General features: G+C 44.2%; 1 protein-coding gene across 1 annotated transcript; it reads right to left on the bottom strand.

Annotated features, from left to right (window-relative positions):
- Window positions 1-501: 501 nt before the first annotated feature.
- LOC309371471 (calcium-activated chloride channel regulator 1-like) lies at window positions 502-18,847 on the bottom strand. The gene is made up of 15 exons (XM_081914157.1): window positions 18,708-18,847; window positions 17,155-17,335; window positions 16,036-16,176; window positions 15,625-15,775; window positions 13,260-13,371; window positions 12,066-12,234; window positions 10,986-11,207; window positions 9,041-9,265; window positions 8,039-8,216; window positions 7,034-7,140; window positions 5,972-6,202; window positions 4,671-4,935; window positions 2,095-2,259; window positions 1,163-1,405; window positions 502-824 (listed from the first exon to the last, which is right to left on the bottom strand). Exons 2-15 carry the CDS (start codon window positions 17,308-17,310, stop codon window positions 535-537), a joined length of 2,655 nt encoding a protein of 884 aa, XP_081770283.1. The 5' UTR covers window positions 17,311-17,335; window positions 18,708-18,847; the 3' UTR covers window positions 502-534.
- Window positions 18,848-20,201: the final 1,354 nt, after the last annotated feature.

Below are 20,201 nucleotides of genomic sequence, written 5' to 3'. Positions count from 1 at the left end.
CTTCCTGTAAGCAAAAACCACCTTAGCACATAACTGTTCCATTGCTATTCTGTCACTAGAACTATTTCTTAGCAAAGCTGATGCTTTCTGCTCACCAGATTTCACAAGGCAACTGTGTTAAAAAGAGTTTTCTTAACTTGAAAGTATAAAAGGCTAAAGGTTTAGTACAGGCTGTTAAAAGTGTTACATGTGAATATCTCACAAGCATAAGTGTCTCTAACAAACATTAACTTACCAGGTTGCCAAACACACACGTTTGCCCTAGTGCACCTGCTTATTAGGGTTGCCAACTTACTAAATTCACATTTAAAGATAATGATGCATTTTAATCGCAACAATTCTGCCATGAAATATTTGAGTACAATGTATTTAAGCCAATTCTATTATGGAAGCTGCTTAGCTGTAGACATGAAAATTACAAAAAAAGCATACAAACAATGAGCCAATTAAAATTCAAAACAGGAACAGAATCCTAGCTGTATTATTGCATTCCAGTATCAAGACTTCTGGTTTTTTGATTATGCAAAACACAAACTACAGACAAAAAGTATCATCTGGGGTGGTTGGCAATATGGGAACAAGCACGACTGCTCTGGCTATATTAGATGCTTCTCCAACATTGTTGCTACCATCAATGGCACGAATGGCAAAGTAGATGGAGGTGCCATTCGATTTTTTTAAGTTTTCTGCGTTATACTGGAAGGATTGCTTGACCCCAGCGACTTCCATTTTCAGACCAGCAGTATTCACAGAAGTGGCTGTTTGAAAAGCTGCATCTATCAACGCCGAGGGATCTTCACTCATTTTTATTTCGTACCTTTCAGCTGCAAAATAAAGAACAGCCAACAGGGCATGCATTAAGATGCGTGTCTTCAGTTGTGCATCAAGGATAACAGTGACAGAAATCCTTTTCAATGCATTTCAAACTTCCTATCCACAGGTAGCCCTCTGCCCTCAGCAACGGTGGACCAGATGGGATGAAATCCCTCTTCCCAGAGCAATAACATAATGCTACTGTAATATAATATTACAGGGAGATAAGGCTGCTGCAAATAAAAGTGGTGGTTGGCTCCCCACACAAATTTTTATGCACGCGCGCACACACACACACTCTACAGTCTTACTGATTGATTAACTGATTAAAGCAGAATTTTGCACTTACCTTTTCCTTCATCATAGTCATTCCCAGGAGCTGTCCAGGACAAAAGGAACTGATAATCACCAAGTGGTTTTATCTCAAGGTCAGTGATTCTACAGGGCGGGAAAACATCTTTTTTACTACCACCAGGCGGAACTCCTGACATTACAAAAGAGCCACCTGATGCCACTCTACTGAAATCTCCTACGTCAACTTCGATGTCATCATCACGAACTTCTGGTTTTGGGGGATTCATATTTATTACACCTAGGAAGGAAGGGAGGAAGGAAAGAAGGAAGGATGATAGATTATATGGTGAGACTACAAACCTCCAAACTTCCCCATTATTTTGAAAGTCCCGTTTATTTCCTTTTGTGCAAACCCAAAACAAAGGCAGAATATACAGAAAATCACAATTAATTTCTTAAAGCAGAGCTTTCGGGGTGGCTGCCCCTGTTCTATGGAACAACATCCTGTTGAGATTTGACATCCCGCCCACACTTTCCAAAAAACATTTTTTTATGCTGACAAGCTATCCCAGCTGGATGAAGAGTTCTCTACTGTAGGTATCCGTTTTAAACGAATCTTCCGTAATTTTTTTGTGCTGTTTTGTAACCGTTTGCATTTTCTTTTCTACATTGCCTTGGGGCGTAACTGGAAGGTGAAATAACAACAACAACAACAACAAATCTGCTGTAGATCTATTCTCTCTCTCCAACCCACTGAGTTGCACATGGCAGATTTGAATATTGCAGGAAAGAAGGATGTGCGTACATATATGTGTGAACGTGTCAGAGATATGTACTCAAGTGTCCAGATCTACATAAAGACAATGATGGGGAGGGAAATGGCAGAAAGAAGTTTGTTTCCTTCTAGAGATGCCCAATGTCATTCACACTTTAAGAATTACAGAGCTAGCATACCACCAGTATTGCTATTTCGTAACAAATCCTTACCATTATTTACAAACCCTGGTGCAAAGAAAGCTTGACTTTGCCTACGGATCCTTCTGCCAGTCTTGCCTTGCCCCTGGACCCGCACTTTTAGGTTATGTCGACCATTTACTTTGAACGATGTGAAATATCTCGAGTAGATTCCGTCATCCTTTATAATGTCGGCACCTAGGTACATTGATATTAAAATTAAACATCCAAACCCAACACCTCACTGCTATTAAAAAAAGAAACCCTACATAACCTACGTAGGAGATGTTTGTTTCACAGTACAGTGGTACCTCAGGTTACATACGCTTCAGGTTACAGACTCTGCTAACCCAGAAATAGTACCTCAGGTTAAGAACTTTGCTTCAGGATGAGAACAGAAATCGCGAGGCGGTGGCAGCGGGAGGCCCCATTAGCTAAAGTGGTGCTTCAGGTTAAGAACAGTTTCAGGTTAAGAACGGACCTCCGGAACGAATTAAGTACTTAACCCGAGGTACCACTGTATCTGCACCTGTTCTAATGAAAACAGTAGAGTGCCTAAATCTGAATATGTAGTGATATAGAGTCATAAGTATGTTAATCCCTGTTCAACGCAGGCCAACACAACTTGTAACTCGCCAACCTGACGACAGCAAACCAGCATATATTGTGGCCTTCTGCATGCTTGACAAGCTCCGTTTTCTGCAGTCCCGGGCAGTTAGCAAAATTTATCAAGCTCTTGGTGGGCTGCCATTGCTAAATATAGCCACGACTGCCTTTCCCCTCATGAACTTGCCTGGACTGTAAGAACATCATCTGAGTACCTTCTTACATTGCAGTTTCTAGTTCAGCAAAATCAGGTGAGGCAAAGGTTATCCGCACCTGAGCCAGATGCTTCATTTGTCTTTGGGAGTAGGCCTATTCTGGCATCCTTCAAGTGATGAGGGGAAGGGCTCCCTCCCCCCCGACATAACTCAGCGGAAATCGGTTGTAGCTCCTCTCAGGTGGAAGCCATTGCCGTTATGAGAGACAAGGGAAGTGTTCAAGGTGAGTTCCAGCACCTCTTTTCCTGGGAAGATGGCACTCATGAGGGGGATAACTTCTGAAATGGGAAGCCGTTTCCACTTCAGCAGGCTCCCTGCACAATTTAGGGTTTCGAAATGTGTAGGGAGTAGACCGGGCTCCCCACGGCAGATGTTCATCACCAACTGATGGAGGATGACAATGGGGAGAGCTGTTTCCTCCATTCTTCATGTGATTCTAATCACACGGAGCCTTAAAGCATCCAGATGGGGCTATTAGCTCCTTGTATATCAAGAAGCTGGACCATAAAGAAGGCTGATCGCCGAAGAATTGATGCTTTTGAATTATGGTGCTGGAGGAGACTCTTGAGAGTCCCATGGACTGCAAGAAGATCAAACCTATCCATTCTTAAGGAAATCAGCCCTGAGTGCTCACTGGAAGGACAGATCGTGAAGCTGAGGCTCCAATACTTTGGCCACCTCATGAGAAGACAAGACTCCCTGGGAAAGAACCTGATGTTGGGAAAGATGGAGGGCACAAGGAGAAGGGGACGACAGAGGACAAAATGGTTGGACAGTGTTCTCGAAGCTACCAGCATGAGTTTGACCAAACTGCGGGAGGCAGTGGAAGACAGGAGTGCCTGGCGTGCTCTGGTCCATGGGGTCACGAAGAGTCGGACATGACTAAACAACAACAACATCTCAAGAAGCACACCTGGAAAACAGACCCACCAAGTGTCCCTATTTTCCAGGGACGTCCCTGATTTGATCCGGGAATGTCCGGCTTTTCCTAAGGATATCCCTATTTTCATTGGAGAAAAGTTGGAGGGTATGGAGTTCCCCGACCCCCAAGCCATCTGAATACAATCCTGTATAGGGTTGTGTTGTTGTTTTTAAGTGTTTAATGTTTTATTATACTTTTATATATGTTGGAAGCTGCCCAGAGTGGCTGGGGCAACCCAGTTAGATGTGTGGGGTATAATTAATAAAATTATCATTATGGAATGGGATGTCCCTGTTTTCATTGGAGAAATTTTGGAGGGTATGGGAAAGAATGGCATCTCATTGCTATCTCTCATGGGTGAAAGACAGAAGGAGTGAAGGTGTTAGCACGTAGAAGGGTTTCGCGAAGACCCAGAATGGAGTCTTCCCTATTGGTCTCATCTCAGGGGTAGAGCATATGTTCTGCAGGCAGTTTATATCCCTGGCAACACAAGCTAAAAGGGATCTCAGGCTTTGGGGAGGACATAACTGTTTGCCAGTCGGTTTTGAGTTTTATGCCTGTTTATGAGTCTACATTTTAGAATCCAATTATTTCATATTTGATTTTATGTTGAATGTTGTATTATACTATACTATTTTATTGCATTTAATTTTATTTCAACTATGTGTGTAGTCTGAACTGGGATTTTTTAGTGGTTTGCAAATATCATAAATAAACAAACATTTTTTAAAAATTAAAAGAATGGCTGGTTTTGAAAATACAATTGCCAGGCATTTTGACAAGTTAGATAATGCTAGACTAAATGAGTTAATGTTCTGATTCTGTGGGAAATGCATATTGCCACAAACACTTCAAAACAAACTTACCTGCGCCATTGTCCAAAAGCTCTAGATCCACAGCTGCTCCATTGTCTGCTTCTATTGTGGCTATGACTTTTGCACCAGTCACAGGTAAGAACCCTTGGCTGACTTCTGCGTGAATAACCAACGGATCAGGAAACTTATGCGTTCTTTTTATAAGAGGCGTCACATGAACTGGAGGCACAGTTGCTGACCTTGCTCGGCTCGTGACTGTTATTGTCATGGTTTGAGCTGTATTTTGATTCTGCAGGGAATAAGTCCAGTCTCCTGCCTGGAAATCAAGTGATGATAAATAGAAGGACATTAAATATCCCATATCTAACTGTTTATAAATACAGTTCCTATTTCCTTTGGTTATTATTCTGCTTTGATAAGATGGGGTGTCTTTTTTTATCGGAAATATACCAAGAGCAGATACTGGCAGCAGCGTCATGCTAGGCATTTGATGAGCTAGGAAATGAAAAGAACTTCTCATGGCACCTTCCAGACCAGAGGTTCCCAAACCTATTTGGCCTACCACACCCTTTTTGGGGAAAACAAAAATTACCGGGTTTTTTTGCTCTATAAGACTCACTTTTTCCCTCCTAAAAAGTAAGGGGAAATTTGTGTGCATCTTATGGAGCGAGTGCAGGCAGCACAGCTATCCCAGAAGCCAGAACAGCAAGAGGGATTGCTGCTTTCACTGCGTACCGATTCCTCTTTCTGTTCTGGCTTCTGAGATTCAGAATATTTTTTTTCTTGTTTTCCTCCTCCAAAAACTAGGTGCGTCTTGTGGTCTGGTGCGTCTTATAGAGTGAAAAATACGGTACTCAGTGCTCTCCTGGGAAAGGAAACATGTACGAATGGCTTTTCAATTTTTTCTTGTCTTCTTTACTTATGCTTTCACCACCCCCTTATTTTTATTCAATGCTCCCCATTTGCACCCGAGGTTCTGGGGGCCCCCAGGGGGTGGTATCTCCTGCCTCCATCCCAGAGCCAGGCAAACGCTTTCTGGGCTTGGGGAATGAGGCATGAGACTGTGCCAGGATCCTAGAGGCCTGCTGCCTCCTTCCCTGAGCATGCGCAGAGCGTCTCCCCCGCCCCTTATGCCCGCTTGGTTGTCCTTCCTCCAGCCATTTCTAGGCTGAGAGTAGTGGCACCTTCTCTTCGGGGGGGGGGGAGCACTGTTAATATCATTGCAAAATCTTACACTGAGGACTTCTAGAAGTAAATGGCTCTTCCCCACTTGCATAATGTATTCTTATTTTCCAAAGGAAAGGGCACACAAGTAACAGAAGAATTATCTGCATAGAGAGAGGATATTTTACCTCTGCGATTCCACTAATCTGGAGCCGGGCTGTCCGTAGGTTGGTTTTATCAATTATGAAGTCCTTGGTACCATACTTTTTCCCCTTGGGATCTTTCAGAAACATCTCTGGTGGAGTTGTGCTTGCGCTCCACGTAATGACAAAGAAAGTGTCTTTTCCCACCGTTTTATCAATGGATACTGTACCATACATCCATTTCTTGGCAGCTACTTGCTGCGCTTTACTTTCAAGCTGTTGGGGGTGGGGAGAGGAAATAAGTACGCTGATATATTTGAAAAGTTTTATAACCTGAATAGATCTACAACAGGGATAAAATTGGTATCCTACAATATCCCCATGGTTAAAGACATGGAGAAAAACAAATGATGTAGCAACTCCAGCTCAACAGCCCTTCCCAGATATAAGATGCTGGATGGATGCTTAATCCATTCCCTCCAGATGCCGTAATTTATTTTCCTGCACCAAATGTATTTATTGTGGTTGCATGTGGCCTTTTACTGGGTGCTAACCACCTTGTAAGTTTTAACCCAAAAGGTTTGCTACAAACGCCAAGTGTCAAAAACATGCAGTTTAAGGAGATTTTTCTGACGGCATGTTTGACTTCTAAAGGAAGCTCAAAAGCTGGGAGAACCTCTGATCAAATGCAAATCAATGATCTCAAATGAGAGGTTGACTCTGCGAGACACACAACTCTAATTCCACAGGCAAAGAGAAGTAAATTTGCAGCCGATACAATGGGAGATTTGGGGGGCAACTCTAGGTGAAGCAACAGATCTGACGCCACATTTTGGCAACGAGTAGTCAGTGAGACACAATCTGGAATGGGACCATGGTGCTTATATGACCACACATTCAACTGAATTAGGACCAGTAAAAATTGAAATGTTTCAGCGCTGCCAAAATCAACCTCTGTAAGATCTGTGAATTCTACCTGGTTCTCCTGCTGCACAATACTAGTAAAATATGGACTATAGAATTAATTTTACTTTGTGCTTTAACCTTTTTTTTTACAGTGCCTAATAGTTGTAGTAGAACTGCTTTTTTCTCTCTAATCTCTAATACCTGAATAGACTGTTGACTGAGATCTCCACTTCCTGAAGAAATTCCGCTGAAAGCATCAATGAGACCGTTGGAATTCAAGCTGTCAGTGGCTGCAAATTTCAGACCTCCTGGAATGCGATTGGAGGAACAGTTAGGATACTTGGTTAGATGGAATAAAAGGCAATACACTGTTGTAGTGTAGGCTTTTATACATCTGTGTGCAGAAAACATCTGTGTGTCAGTAAATGTAAAGTAGGCAGTGAGAGATTTTACTTTCTTGGGCTCCATGATCACTGCAGATGGTGACAGCAGCCATGAAATTAAAAGACACCTGCTTCTTGGGAGAAAAGCAATGACAAACCTAGACAGCATCTTAAAAAGCAGAGACATCACTTTGCCAACAAAGGTCCGTATAGTAAAAGCTATAGTTTTGCCAGTAGTGATGTATGGAAGTAAGAGCTGGACCATAAAGAAGGCTGATCGCCGAAGAATTGATGCTTTTGAATTATGGTGCTGGAGGAGACTCTTGAGAGTCCCTTGGGCTGCAAGAAGATCAAACCTATCCATTCTGAAGGAAATCAGACCTGAGTGCTCACTGGAAGCACAAATCCTGAAGCTGAGGCTCCAGTACTTTGGCCACCTCATGAGAAGACAAAACTCCCTGGAAAAGACCCTGATGTTGGGAAAGATGGAGGGCACAAGGAGAAGGGGATGACAGAGGACGAGATGGTTGGACAGTGTTCTCAAAGCTACCGGCATGAGTTTGACCAAACTGCGGGAGGCAGTGGAAGAAAAGAGTGCCTGGCGTGCTCTGGTCCATGGGGTCACGAAGAGTTGGACACAACTAAATGACTAAACAACAACAACAGAGCATTGAAAAGCAGTGAAGTTTCTGTGGGCAAGTAGGAGGAACATTGTGTGGATGAAAGTAGCATGGCGGGGGGCCGGGCCCACTAGTAAACTCACTCTTAGCGAAACCCCAGTTGGCACCAAGTGGACTGAGGGTGTGGCATTCCGCTCCCTTACCCGTCATGTCTGCCAGCATTTCAAGTTCTTTTGCAGCGCTTGGTCCCAAAGCAATGGTGTGGATTATAGACCCACTATTTCGAACTTCGGTAAAGCAGGAATTTACTTGGCCATCTTCTCCATCTGTCAAGAGCACAATTTCACAGCCTCTGGTATTTGGGTACTTCTTTAAAAACACCTGTATGGAACAGAGCATTTAGAATCTTAGCAGCAACTAGGAATGTGGAAGCTACCGGGCACCATTTGTGCTTAAAATGAATGAGAAAATGCTACAAAGCTCCGCTAAGTCTGGTGTGTTGCTGCTGTTCTGTGTGAACTAATTCCCTACCTGTAACAAAAGCAGAGTTTGGTGAGATGGGTGCCATATCTTCCATGGTTGTTAATGTGGAAGTATTAGCATTTACTATTTCACACGAGAAAGCTGTGGTTATAGCGGTTAAAACCATGGACTAGGACCATGGTTTGAAACCATGGAAATGTTGGCCAAGACTATGGTTTGAAACCCACACAGCCATGAAGCTCACTGGGCGACCTCGGGCCAAATAGTCTCTCAGCCTGAGAGACCACCTTGACCTCCTCAGAGGAAAGGTGGGATAGATGGACAATAATAAATAATCAAACTGAGAGGCTTCCAGTTCATAGATGGCAGAAGCCACACCTGGTGGAAGCCACTTTAGCCTCCAGTCACTTCAATGGATACAGAAGTACACTCAAGCTAGGAACCTGATCTTTCAGAGGATTGGGACTCCCTCCAGAACTGGTTGAACTTACCCAGGCAGAACTTATCCAGAACTTACCCAGGCAGTGGATCCACCTGCAAATAGCATCTCTATCTTCTCTGCACTGAGTTTCAGTTTCTTGGCTTATATGAGAGAGCATACCTGCTGAAATACCCTCTTGTACACAACCCTTAGATACACAGCAGCCCTTTACACTTTTGCATCTGGCTACCCTACAAAGAAGAATAGGAATAAAAGAATCTGGGATTTTATTCTTTTTCACCTGAAATGCTGACCGCACTCCAGAACATATGTTAGTTCCTCCACCAGCTGAAGTAGGAAGATACCCTGCAAGAGTTTTGCGCACACTGTCGGCACTGATCTGCCTCAGTTGAGTCTGGACTGTTGCCGCACTGTTGAATGTGACTACTCCAACCCAGGATCCCGCTTCAATAATCTGCAGGACGAATATTTCCGCAGCTTGCTTCAGCCGACCAATGCGATTGCTCTGCATAGGAATAACAATAATATTAATTAAAAAAACCAGCATTCACAGAACTGCCAGTGGATTCTGGGAAACAAATAAAGATGACTGAAAATGCAACTGTCAATTATACTTTAAAAAACAAGGCTTGATAAACTTATGTGGATGTAGGCAAATACATAATGTCCATGAGTTTCCAAATAACCTCATCCATGTTGCGATGTTGGGCACAATCCATCTGGATGTTTTCATGCACAGGCTCCATTGAAATGGATGGGAGGTTCACAATTCATTGCAATGGGGCTTGTCCCATAAATTCTGCTGTTGGAGAATGATTATCCTACAATGTTTTTGTGTCTGATATTCAAATTTCTATATGCTAGTATAGAAATATAAACTCTATTCCAGAATGTGCCCCCCCTAATTTGCTTAGCAGTTGTTTAGTTAGTTAGATCAGTGTTTCCCAACCTTGTGCCTCCAGATGTTTTTGGCCTACAACTCCCATCATCCCTAGCTAGCAAGACCAGTGGTCAGGGATGATGGGAATTGTAGTTCAAAAACAGCTGGAGGCACAAGGTTGGGAAACACTGAGTTAGATGATGTAAACCCTGCCTTTCAATTAAAAGATTCCATACATTTCTCCAATGAAAATAAGGATGTCCCATGTCTCTTAAATCCACTTCAAGGACTATTACCAGACAGGCCCATGCAGTGGGGGTGTGAGGCAGCCAGGTACACTTCCCTGGGCCTCAGAGGGCTAAGCCAGCTGGGGAGCCCTGCCAGGGATTGGTAGTTTTGGGTTTGAGTTTATAACTTTAGTCTAACAAGACTCTTGCCCCAGGCCTCCGACAAGCTCTGCACAAACCTGTCACCAGAATATAGGAAAGCCAGGGCAGCAGGAAAATGCATTTATAGCTACCCATCCCAGGAGCTATATGACTTCCTCCAACCCCCACCATGTGTCTACCATAAACTTCTGCAGTAGGGTATTTCTTCACTAGGGAAGCCTTGTGTAGCTGTTGACGTTTCCTGCACAATTGAGAAACCTGAAAGACCTGATTGATCTGGCCAGATCAGGATTTCCTTTGCCTCCTTCCATTCACTTTCACCCCTGCAATTTTCACCTCCCATGCTCCAACTCTTTCTCTAGGTTCCCTGCACCAACTGGGGATTTACGATGAGCAGACCTTGCATTCTACCTCAGCCAGGTTGCCCGCCTTTGCCCTAGAACTCTTCTCCTGTATGAATTAATTACTGTAGTTTCATATATATCCAAATTAACCAAATCTAATCTAAAACCCAAAACAGGCTCCCTATCTATAAGGCCGAGGGCCTTCTGGTGGTTCCCTCGCTTGCAAGAAGCCAAGTTACAGGGAACCAGGCAGAGGGCCTTCTCGGTAGTAGCGCCTGCCCTGTGGAACGCACTCCCATAAGATGTCAAAGAGAAAAACAACTACCAGACTTTTAGAAGACATCTGAAGGCAGCCTTGTTTAGGGAAGCTTTTAATGTTTAATAGACTATTATATTTTAATATTCTATTGGAAGCCACCCAGAGTGGCTGGGGAAACCCAGCCAGATGGGCAGGGTATAAATAATAAATTATTATTATTACATAAAACAGCATGGCATTTATGACAGAAATGTCAATGCTGTATTGACACTTGTTGTCACTATTGACATCAATTCCATCATTTTTGAACTGTCTCGAAATACTTCTTCTGAGTGCTGAAAACATAGACTCACCGAACCCATACTTCCAGAAACATCAAGTACTAGGCACAAAACTCTCTCCTGTTTTTGCAGCAAAGTGATAGTGGGGCTAGGCGGAGGAGCTCTTTGTGGAGTTGATTTGGCAAAGTCGGGAGAAGTCGTAATTACATCCCAGGTGCTCCTGTAGTTGCACATTTTATTCTGCATATTTGTTGCTTTAGTATTGTGGTTGCTTTTGTCACAGAACTGAGTAACCTAAATAAAAGGTAAGAAGAATAAATCAAGTTCACAACCTTATAAGCAATATCTACCTCATGGCAGCCATTCCTTGGGAAGAGGTGCTACAAAAGTGGACATTCTTTTTCAGACAAAAAGAACAGATGAACATATGCTTGTTTGTTCCCTCCAACATTCCCCTGGTGGAAATAGGGACGTCCTAAGGAAAAGCAGGACATTCCAGGGTCAAATCAGAAACCAGGATGGCTTCTGTAAATCCTGGACTGTCCCTGGAAAATAGGGACAGTTGGAAGCTCTGAGGGCGAACTTTGAAGGGTACCTCAACTCCACTCACAAACCAGAAACATTTTGCAGAACCCCACACAATTATCCAAATGTTAGTTGTCCTGTTGCAGAGAGCAACAGAACACATCTCACTTTCCTTCAGTCTGACTATGTGCCTCAACTACTTCATTCGGGTTGCACTTTTTTTGGCAAAGTTTCCGACGGCCAATTGCCGGCTGTGTCCGAACATATGGCAACCCTACTGTTGGGCCTAGTGGCTACTCAGTCAGTCTGGGTCCCGTAGCTTGTGCTGTATGTAGCTTCTATAAATTGAGAGAAGGTTTCAAGAGGGAAGGACGGGAAAACTGCAGGCCCTTAAGAAAGAGTTTCTTCTTGAATTGCTAGGTCAATATAACTAAATTTTGGTTGGAATACTTTCTCCCCAGCCCTAACACAATCTTATTGGTGAAACACACACACACACACACACACACACACACACACAAATTACCTGCAAGAATTGAAGCTAAAAATCTCCAAATATTATATTTAACTTAGCAAAAATCCTGCATTGGAGAAAAATAAATCCCAACTAAGATGTATCATACTTACCGATGGGATACTTTGCACATACATTATAGATGTTGAAGTATTTTGATTTTTTTCTGGAATAAATTGGCACCCAGATTCATACAGCTGAGTTTTTGGTTCAACTTTGCATGGTCTGGTAGTTCCATCAGCGAGCGGGACTACGTAGCTACCCTTGAAAGTAGCTGGGCACCTAATCAATATAACAGAAACAGACATGGTCGGTTTAAAAGTCAGTAAATAATCACATGCTGGTATAATTGTATGCTATCTTGTTTTCTGTAATGCCACGACTGCTAAGACAAACTCCAGTGCCCACCAGCCCGGCCTGAAGATCAGATTGTAGAACTCTTCATGATGGGTGGAGATGAAAGAGTTTGAATCAATTATATAGATGATTTCTAGACAGGTACTTTATTCAGCAAACATGTGGTTCAGATCTGATTTTTATGTGTGCTCAGTTAGTACATTAGCTCATGTCAGAATGCTCCTAGCAGCTCCCAGCTGGTTGCCCAGGAAAGTATAAAAACAAGGAAAAGTTTCTTACAGTCCCTTTTTATTTCAAACACTACAGAGAGAGACCCTAGAACCCGGACTCTTGAATAATGGTGTTGTCCCGAGTGAATCTCCACCCTCCCCGTCTCTCCCACTTCCTCATTCATCACTTCTATGTGTGCTGCTATGTGCCCTCTGTCTTTGAGCTCTTTGCTCTCCTATTTTTAAGGCTTGCCGGGTTCTGGGCGATGGAGGGTCTGGAAAGCTTTCTAGTAACTAACTCCTCCAAGCCATGCCAATATCCAGGCCTGTCTTCAGCACACAGCAAATGGCGTCTTTTGTTTGGCATTGTGGGGCACTGGAAACAAAATTGCCAGGTTAGACTCAGGTGAGGAGCAAACAGAAGTAGGGACAACCCGCTGAAACGTCACCATGCCAAAAGAAATGCACTACTGGGCTAAATTGTGTGCAGGACTGTGGCTGAGAACAGTCTCCAGAGAGACTGAGTAAGCTGGCCGAAAATAAGGTCTTGGGCAGCGGAAAAGTAGGCACTTGCCCAAGGGCAGGACACTACCCCCACTTTGCCCTAATGAGAAATCTCTTCCATATATCATCAAAGCTCATCCACAAGACAATGATTAACACCACAACCAAACGAACGAGCCCAAGGCAAACATCACTTATAAAAGAAGAGATGCATCTGTTGGAGATTTGGGGTGGTACCTCGTTGCTTCAGGCATGCTGTTTCCCCCAGGAGAGTAGAAAGGTGCATCGTCGTTATATTCATCAAAGACACCCCATCGGAGATGAGCCCACTCATGGACAAGAACTCTGCCTGTGGAAGATCAAGGACAAAACCTAAGATACCTTTTTTAAAAAGTACAGTATACAGGTAGAGAGAAATTATTGCCATGAATAGTGAGCAAGTATCTCAGGGACGCGGGTGGCACTGTGGGCTAAACCACAGAGCCTAGGACTTGCCAATCAGAAGGCCGTGGTTCGAATCCCCGCGACGGGGTGAGCTCCCGTTGCTCGGTCCCTGCTTCTGCCAACGTAGCAGTTCGAAAGCGTGTCAAAGTGCAAGTAGATAAATAGGTACCACTCCGGCGGGAAGGTAAACGGCATTTCTGTGCACTGCTCTGGTTCGCCAGAAGCGGCATAGTCATGCTGGCCACATGACCCAGAAGCTGTACGCCGGCTCCCTCGGCCAATAAAGCGAGATGAGCGCCGCAACCCCAGAGTCAGTCACGACTGGACCAAAGTCAGGGGTTCCTTTACCTTTACCTTATGTCAGGGTACCTAAGGCGGGTGGTAAGAATTAGTCCCCAAAGTGGGAGCATGTGATGGGGCTGGATGGTTGCCAACATTCCCTAGCCCCTATAAGCCTTCGGTGGGGCGGGGTAGGGGGAGAGAACACACCATGTTTTAGACTTGCTGTTTGATGTTCTGTAGCTGGTGCTCGAAAAGAAGCCAATCAAGCCTGGCAACCCATTCGGCGCCTGCGTGTGATTGATTACTAGCTTGGATGGAGGACTCAGGAAAGCAAACCTCTCCTTGACAATTATAACACACCCATCCCACACAAAAAAAACCTAAAATAAAATCTGAAATGTTGTGCAGTCATACCAATGGTTAAGTATCTATTATTATTGGATTAGCCTTCTTTTCAATCTGAGCTCTTCTGTATTTTTTTGGGAGGGGGGTAGTGCTGCTTAGCAAATGGTGGAAGATGCACCTCTATTTCTACCATTCAACAAACAATTAAAAATTCAATTTAGCTTTCCTTGTTATGACCCGATGACTGTGTACAGTGCAACGGAGGAGGGCCATAGCTGTCAAGTTACAGATTTGAAAATAAGGGACCAGCAGCCTCAAAAATAAGGGATCAGCAGCCAAAATAAGGGATTTTCCAAGCACAGGTATGTTCAACTTCTGAGTCCCTACAAGCCAAAGGTAGAAAGCCCAGCCAGCAGCCAAACGAAGCCTCAAGCGGTGGTTCCCACAGCACAGAAACCCGGCAGCAAGGGAAACCACCGTCACCTCTCCACTGGGAAGCGCTGAGCAAAGGCGAGTCCCCAGGCAACGCGGCCGATTAGATCGGCACAAGGCATGCAAACTCCACCCCCCAGTCGTTCTTAGACTCCTTATTGGGTGAGCAAGGCAGCCAAGCAACACAGTTGGAGCCTCCCTCCTTCCTGGCCGGCAGGGAGGGAGGGAGAGGAGCTGCTTCCTTTGAAACCCGGGGAATTTAAGGGACATCATCAATAAGGGACAGCAGCGGGACATGGCCCTGGGATAAGGGACTTTCCCACCAAATAAGGGACGGTTGACAGCTATGAGGAGGACAAGACTTAAGCTTTCCACAGCCTCTTCCGGATCCTGCCAGCCAGAGGCACATCCTGCCCGCCCTCCTTTGATTCAGAAGATGAATCTCCCACAGTACTCCGGCCTCCCCAACAACAAGGACTGCCCAATAAGGTGAGTGCCCTTTAAAGGCAGCCATCTTCTTTTGGAAGGTGGGGCTCGCTATGCACCCAGTCAAGATGTCTCAGTCTCTGGCCCAGTCTAAGTGCTTCCAGAGGCATCATCATGCATCACTTCCTCAGAAGGGCTGTGGATCCCTTGTATTTCTGATGGAGTATTGACTTAGCCTCTTGATGAGACACTCCTGGGCTTCCCCTGTGAGCCTTGAGCTCTAACAGAAAAGGATATTCCTTGGCTATGTTCATTTTAAGTCAATTCTTAATGGCTTCAGATATTAACCCACAAGAGAGTCTGAAAGTACTTGATTCAGACCACATACACCTCCTAAATGCACCTCCCTTAAATAATCCTGAAAGCAGTAGGAAGTTGTTTACTTTATGGTGTGTAAGCCACTGTTGCTGAAAGGAAACGGAGGCACGTTTTTGTGGGTTGAAAAATGTGCTGATGAACTGGACACAGAGATATTGCCGGTTCCTTATGATGTTTTGGTTGCCTTTAGAGTGATAAACTTTAAAGTGGTATGGGTTCTTCAGGACTTTCCTTACTCTGTTATTTTAGGGAAACTCGAATAGTCTAATCTGAACGAGCAGGTAGTAAGTAATACCTCGTGGTCCATAAGCGTCAAGCAACTTGTCATTTGTCAGGAAGTTAGGAGTTAAATGAATGTATCGCCCAGGTTCCCCACATCCGCCATATTGCAAGGTGTAGGGATCGTCTCCATGTTTCAGGTAAGGAGCTGCCACTATGACTTCTGCCTGAAATAAAATAGAATTTGGTTGAAAGATCACCCAGAAAAGCAGCAGCAAAGTACCTTTGATATTAATGCTTTAGCGTGATTTTTGCCTCAGCAAAAATCCTCATTATTATTATTATTAATATAAGGGACACTTGGAGGGCCTGCGAATGTACACAGCCCAAATCTATGCCTGTTACTCAGAAGTAAGTTGAGTTGCCCCAATCTTTTAAAAAATACCCTAAGTACACCTACATTTCAATGCATTCTCTCCAGATTTACCTTATCGTATGACTCTCTAGTTACTCTTCGATAGTCAGCTTTTGTTTTCCACGTCGAGGGAATGATCACTTTTACAGTCTTGAAGTAAAATCTTTTTTGTGTTGCACCGAAGAGGTAAGCAGATGCTTCTTGAACCATGCCCTAGCAAGGAAAGGAAAGAAAGACCTCCGTGTGTTCAGTGACTAGTATCTGCATTTGGTTTTGTAGAATGTGCACTTAGGGGTGGTGTAACGATTTTAAAGGCTTGCCTTCCCTATGCCAGGCTAAGGCTGGCTCAACCAGTAGTAGCCCCAGTCTTGAACAGAGCTTGAATCGGATGTACTTTACATTGGCTTAACTTATGCTGGCTTCCTCTACACCAGCTAGTTGTATACTGCAACATTTTCTTGCTGTTCCCACCCATATATATAGTATACCTGAAGGAGCGTCTCGACCCCCATCATTCTACCCGGACACTGAGGTCCAGCGCCGAGGGCCTTCTGGCGGTTCCCTCGCTGCGAGAAGCCAAGTTACAGGGAAGCAGGCAGAGGGCCTTCTTGGTAGTGGCACCCGCCCTGTGAAACACCCTCCCACCAGATGTCAAAGAGAAAAACAACTACCAAACTTTTAGAAGACATCTGAAGGCTGCCCTGTTTAGGGAAGCTTTGAATGTTTAATAGGTTATTGTATTTTAGTGTTTTGTTGGAAGCTGCCCAGAGTGGTGAGGAAACCCAGCCAGATAGGCGGGGTATAAATAAATAAATTATTATTATTATTAAAGGTAAAGGGACCCCTGACCATTAAGTCCAGTCATGGCAGACTCTGGGGTTGTGGCGCTCATCTTGCTTTATTGGCTGAGGGAGCCGGCGTACAGCTTCTGGGTCATGTGGCCAGCATGACTAAGCCGCTTCTGGCGAACCAGAGCAGCGCACGGAAACGCCGTTTACCTTCCCGCCAGAGCGGTACATATTTATCTACTTGCAGGTTTGATGTGCTATCGACCCTCTAATCGGCAAGTCCTAGGCTGTGGTTTAACCCACAGCACCACCCGCATCCCTATTATTATTATTACTACTATATACTTATATCCCCACCTATGCTTGCACATTCAACACATTCAGAAACGTTTAGCAGTCGCACCTTTATGTTGTCGACAATTTTGTTGTCTTCAGGTATCTGAGGGTTGATTGCAATGACAAGGTCTTCAAACCCACCATTGTTGAGTTTCACCGTGGCATCTGTCACCCCATGTAGTGCTTGTAACATCAATGGAAGAAGCCACCAAGTGAACGCCATCTTTGCTCGTGCCTCCTACTCCAGCCTCATGGAGAAAAATGACAGCACAGAAGGGTTATTCGTGCAAGGAGAGAGGAGGAAGCTAAAACTCTGCTGCATGTTTTGTAAGCGGACTGGAAATTCTGACTGGCCTAGATAACAAAGACAGAAAAGCTGATCACTGACCCAGCTGATGGGACTCTGCTGTTGAGAGAGCTATGGGTGCGTGGAAGGTTAGGGGTGAGGTGTAAAATGGGTTGAAAAGGAGCAGAGAGGTTTGGCAGGAGGTGTCCGGTAGGCAGGTGTCCTTATATTATTTTAACCCACCTGGGATCTTATGGTGAAGGGAGGAAAGTCAATAAATAACCACAACAATGCAGTAATAATATCACAATAAAACAACACCGTTAGTAAAATACAATAAACGGATAAAACAAAAACTTAAAACCAGAGCATTACCTACACAGCACAGCAACACCTTGGTGGAATTGAAAAGCCTTTACAGTGGGAAGCACCAATAAAAGAACCCCACAAGGCAATATCTTCTAGGACTCAGGTGTTACCACAGTATTGACCATTATTTAGGGTTGCCATGTGTCCTCTTTTTTCAGGACACGTCCTCTTTTTCAGGGGTAAAATTTCTGTCCGGGTGGCTATACTTTTTGGATAGACATCTGGATGAGACATAGACATGGTTGAAGACTTGCTTTCCTCTTCTCTTCTCCTGCCCCGCTCAGCAACATATTACAGCTTCTATAACCTACGTATAGTAGGGGTATTTAAAGGAGAGTCATCATAGCGTCCTCTTTTTTGCTCTTTAAAATATGACAACCCTACCATTATCCCAGCCATGCTTCCACCATAGTCAGGACACCGAGTAAATCCTCTCACCAGATATTAGGCACAAGGCCAGCTGATATGGGAGGAGGTGGGTCCTTCGGGTATCCCAAACCTGAGACATTTGTTGCTTTAAAATATAATAAGCAACTCTGCTGATTAAGGTAATGTGTGGGACTTTGAAATTCACACTTCAGTGTAACGCTAAGGGCTGAGCTAGACGTGGTGTCAGCAGAACACACTAAAGGGAATGACAGAGGATGGTCATCAAAAGACATTAAACCAAGAAGCTTCCTATAGCTTCTTCCCCAAAGCATTTTACCCCACTTCCAGTATAAAAGCTTGGCTGAGTTGAAAAGCATTCTTTGGGAGAGATAAGTCACAGGGTTGGAGAGAGTTTAGTACTTTTTTGATCTCCCCAGGTCTCTGTTTTTAAATGAAGGGCATACATGAAGACATGCATTTCACACAGCACATAATTTGGCCCTGAGCTTTAGGAATATATCCAGTGAGAGCCTGCTGTGTCGAAAGAGCTAAAATCACACGAAGAAAATTGAAGTTTCAACCCAATACATACTTACCTGCGTGTTAATCCAACAGGACTAATTTTTGAGATGATTAGATTTGCATGAGGCTCGTCCTGCAGATTACTTCCTGCTTTTTAGGACTCTGGCTTGTTCTGAAAGGTTCAGGAGCCAGGAGATCAACGCAGAGAAGTGTGGGTTCGATTTTCCTTTATATAATATCAAAACCAATGGGTCCACCCAGTTTCCCCTAAAAAGGTTTCAAAACCAAAAGGTACACCCGATTTCCCTCTAAATGGTTTCAAAACCAAAGGGTCCACCCTGTTGCAAAATCTCCGAGGACTTTTTAAAGAAGTATAAAATTAGCCAAAACTGTTCTGCGGGCAGATGAACTCTCTTTGCTTCTAACTGAGTTCTTTCAAAAGCTATGTTTAGAATATGCTTCTAGTGCCCTTTGAGATTTCACGCTAACGATTCACTTGCTTGGCTGCTAGTCATTCTGGAGGCAGGATGAGGCCAAGCTACACAGTTTTCTAACTTTAATCAGTCAGTAGCTGTTTTTTTAGACTACAATTCCCATCATCCCTGCAGTACTCTGTAGCATAAATACCAGGGGACCGAAGAGCATTCACCCAGTGCTACTCTCTGGACATTGCAGGTTGGGAACAGAGCCACCGAACAGACTGATAGCCACCCTGTAGAGTCAGCCCAGAAGTCAGCCCATGGTCTATTATATCAATAAAGGTAAAGGGACCCCTGACCATTAAGTCCAGCCACGGACGACTCTGGGGTTGTGGTGCTCATCTCGCTTTACTGCCTGAGGGAGCCGGCGTTTGACCGCAGACAGTTTCTGGGTCATGTGGCTAGCATGACTAAGCCGCTTCTGGCTAACCAGAGCAGCACATGGAAATGCCATTTACCTTCCTGCCGGAGTGGTATCTATTTATCTACTTGCACTATTGACGTGCTTTTGAACTGCTAGGTGGGCAGGAGCTGGGACCGAGCAACAGGAGCTCACCCCGTCGTGGGGATTCGAACTGCCGACCTTCTGATCGATGAGCCCTAGGCTCTGTGGTTTAGACCACAGTGCCACCAGCATCCCTTCATTATATCAATAGCAGTGGAGAAATTGAGAAAAATTAGCAGGACTGTATTACCCAACCCTTCTCTTTACAAAAGTCATCTATGACCTGAAAACAGAGATACTGTAATGTATGTACTTTGGTAACTCAATACTATTCTTAATAATAGGGTTGTTTGGCTTTTTTGGAGGGGGGGGAGTTGATTTTTTTTGCCATACGTCCAAATTCATTTCAGCAAATTCCCTCCAGACACAGCTTCCGACTGCAGTATTCTGGCTATGTCCAGAAAATTCCAGATGTATGACAACCCTTCTTATTAAATAATAATAGTCTTTTTGGCTAAAATGTTTGGGTCTAGGGGTCTACAATCTACTGGGTCAAGAGGCCCCCTTTAAGGGAGTGAAGACCACCCCCCTCATGCAATGAAACATCCTACACATTTGAGACCCACCCAATCACCGCCACTGTG

The sequence above is a fragment of the Podarcis melisellensis genome, assembly GCF_964234715.1.
Source record: "Podarcis melisellensis genome assembly, chromosome: 6".
Classification (NCBI taxonomy): Eukaryota; Metazoa; Chordata; class Lepidosauria; order Squamata; family Lacertidae; genus Podarcis; species Podarcis melisellensis.
Note: the sequence above shows the minus strand (reverse complement) of the source record. Positions and strands in the feature narration are given on the sequence as shown.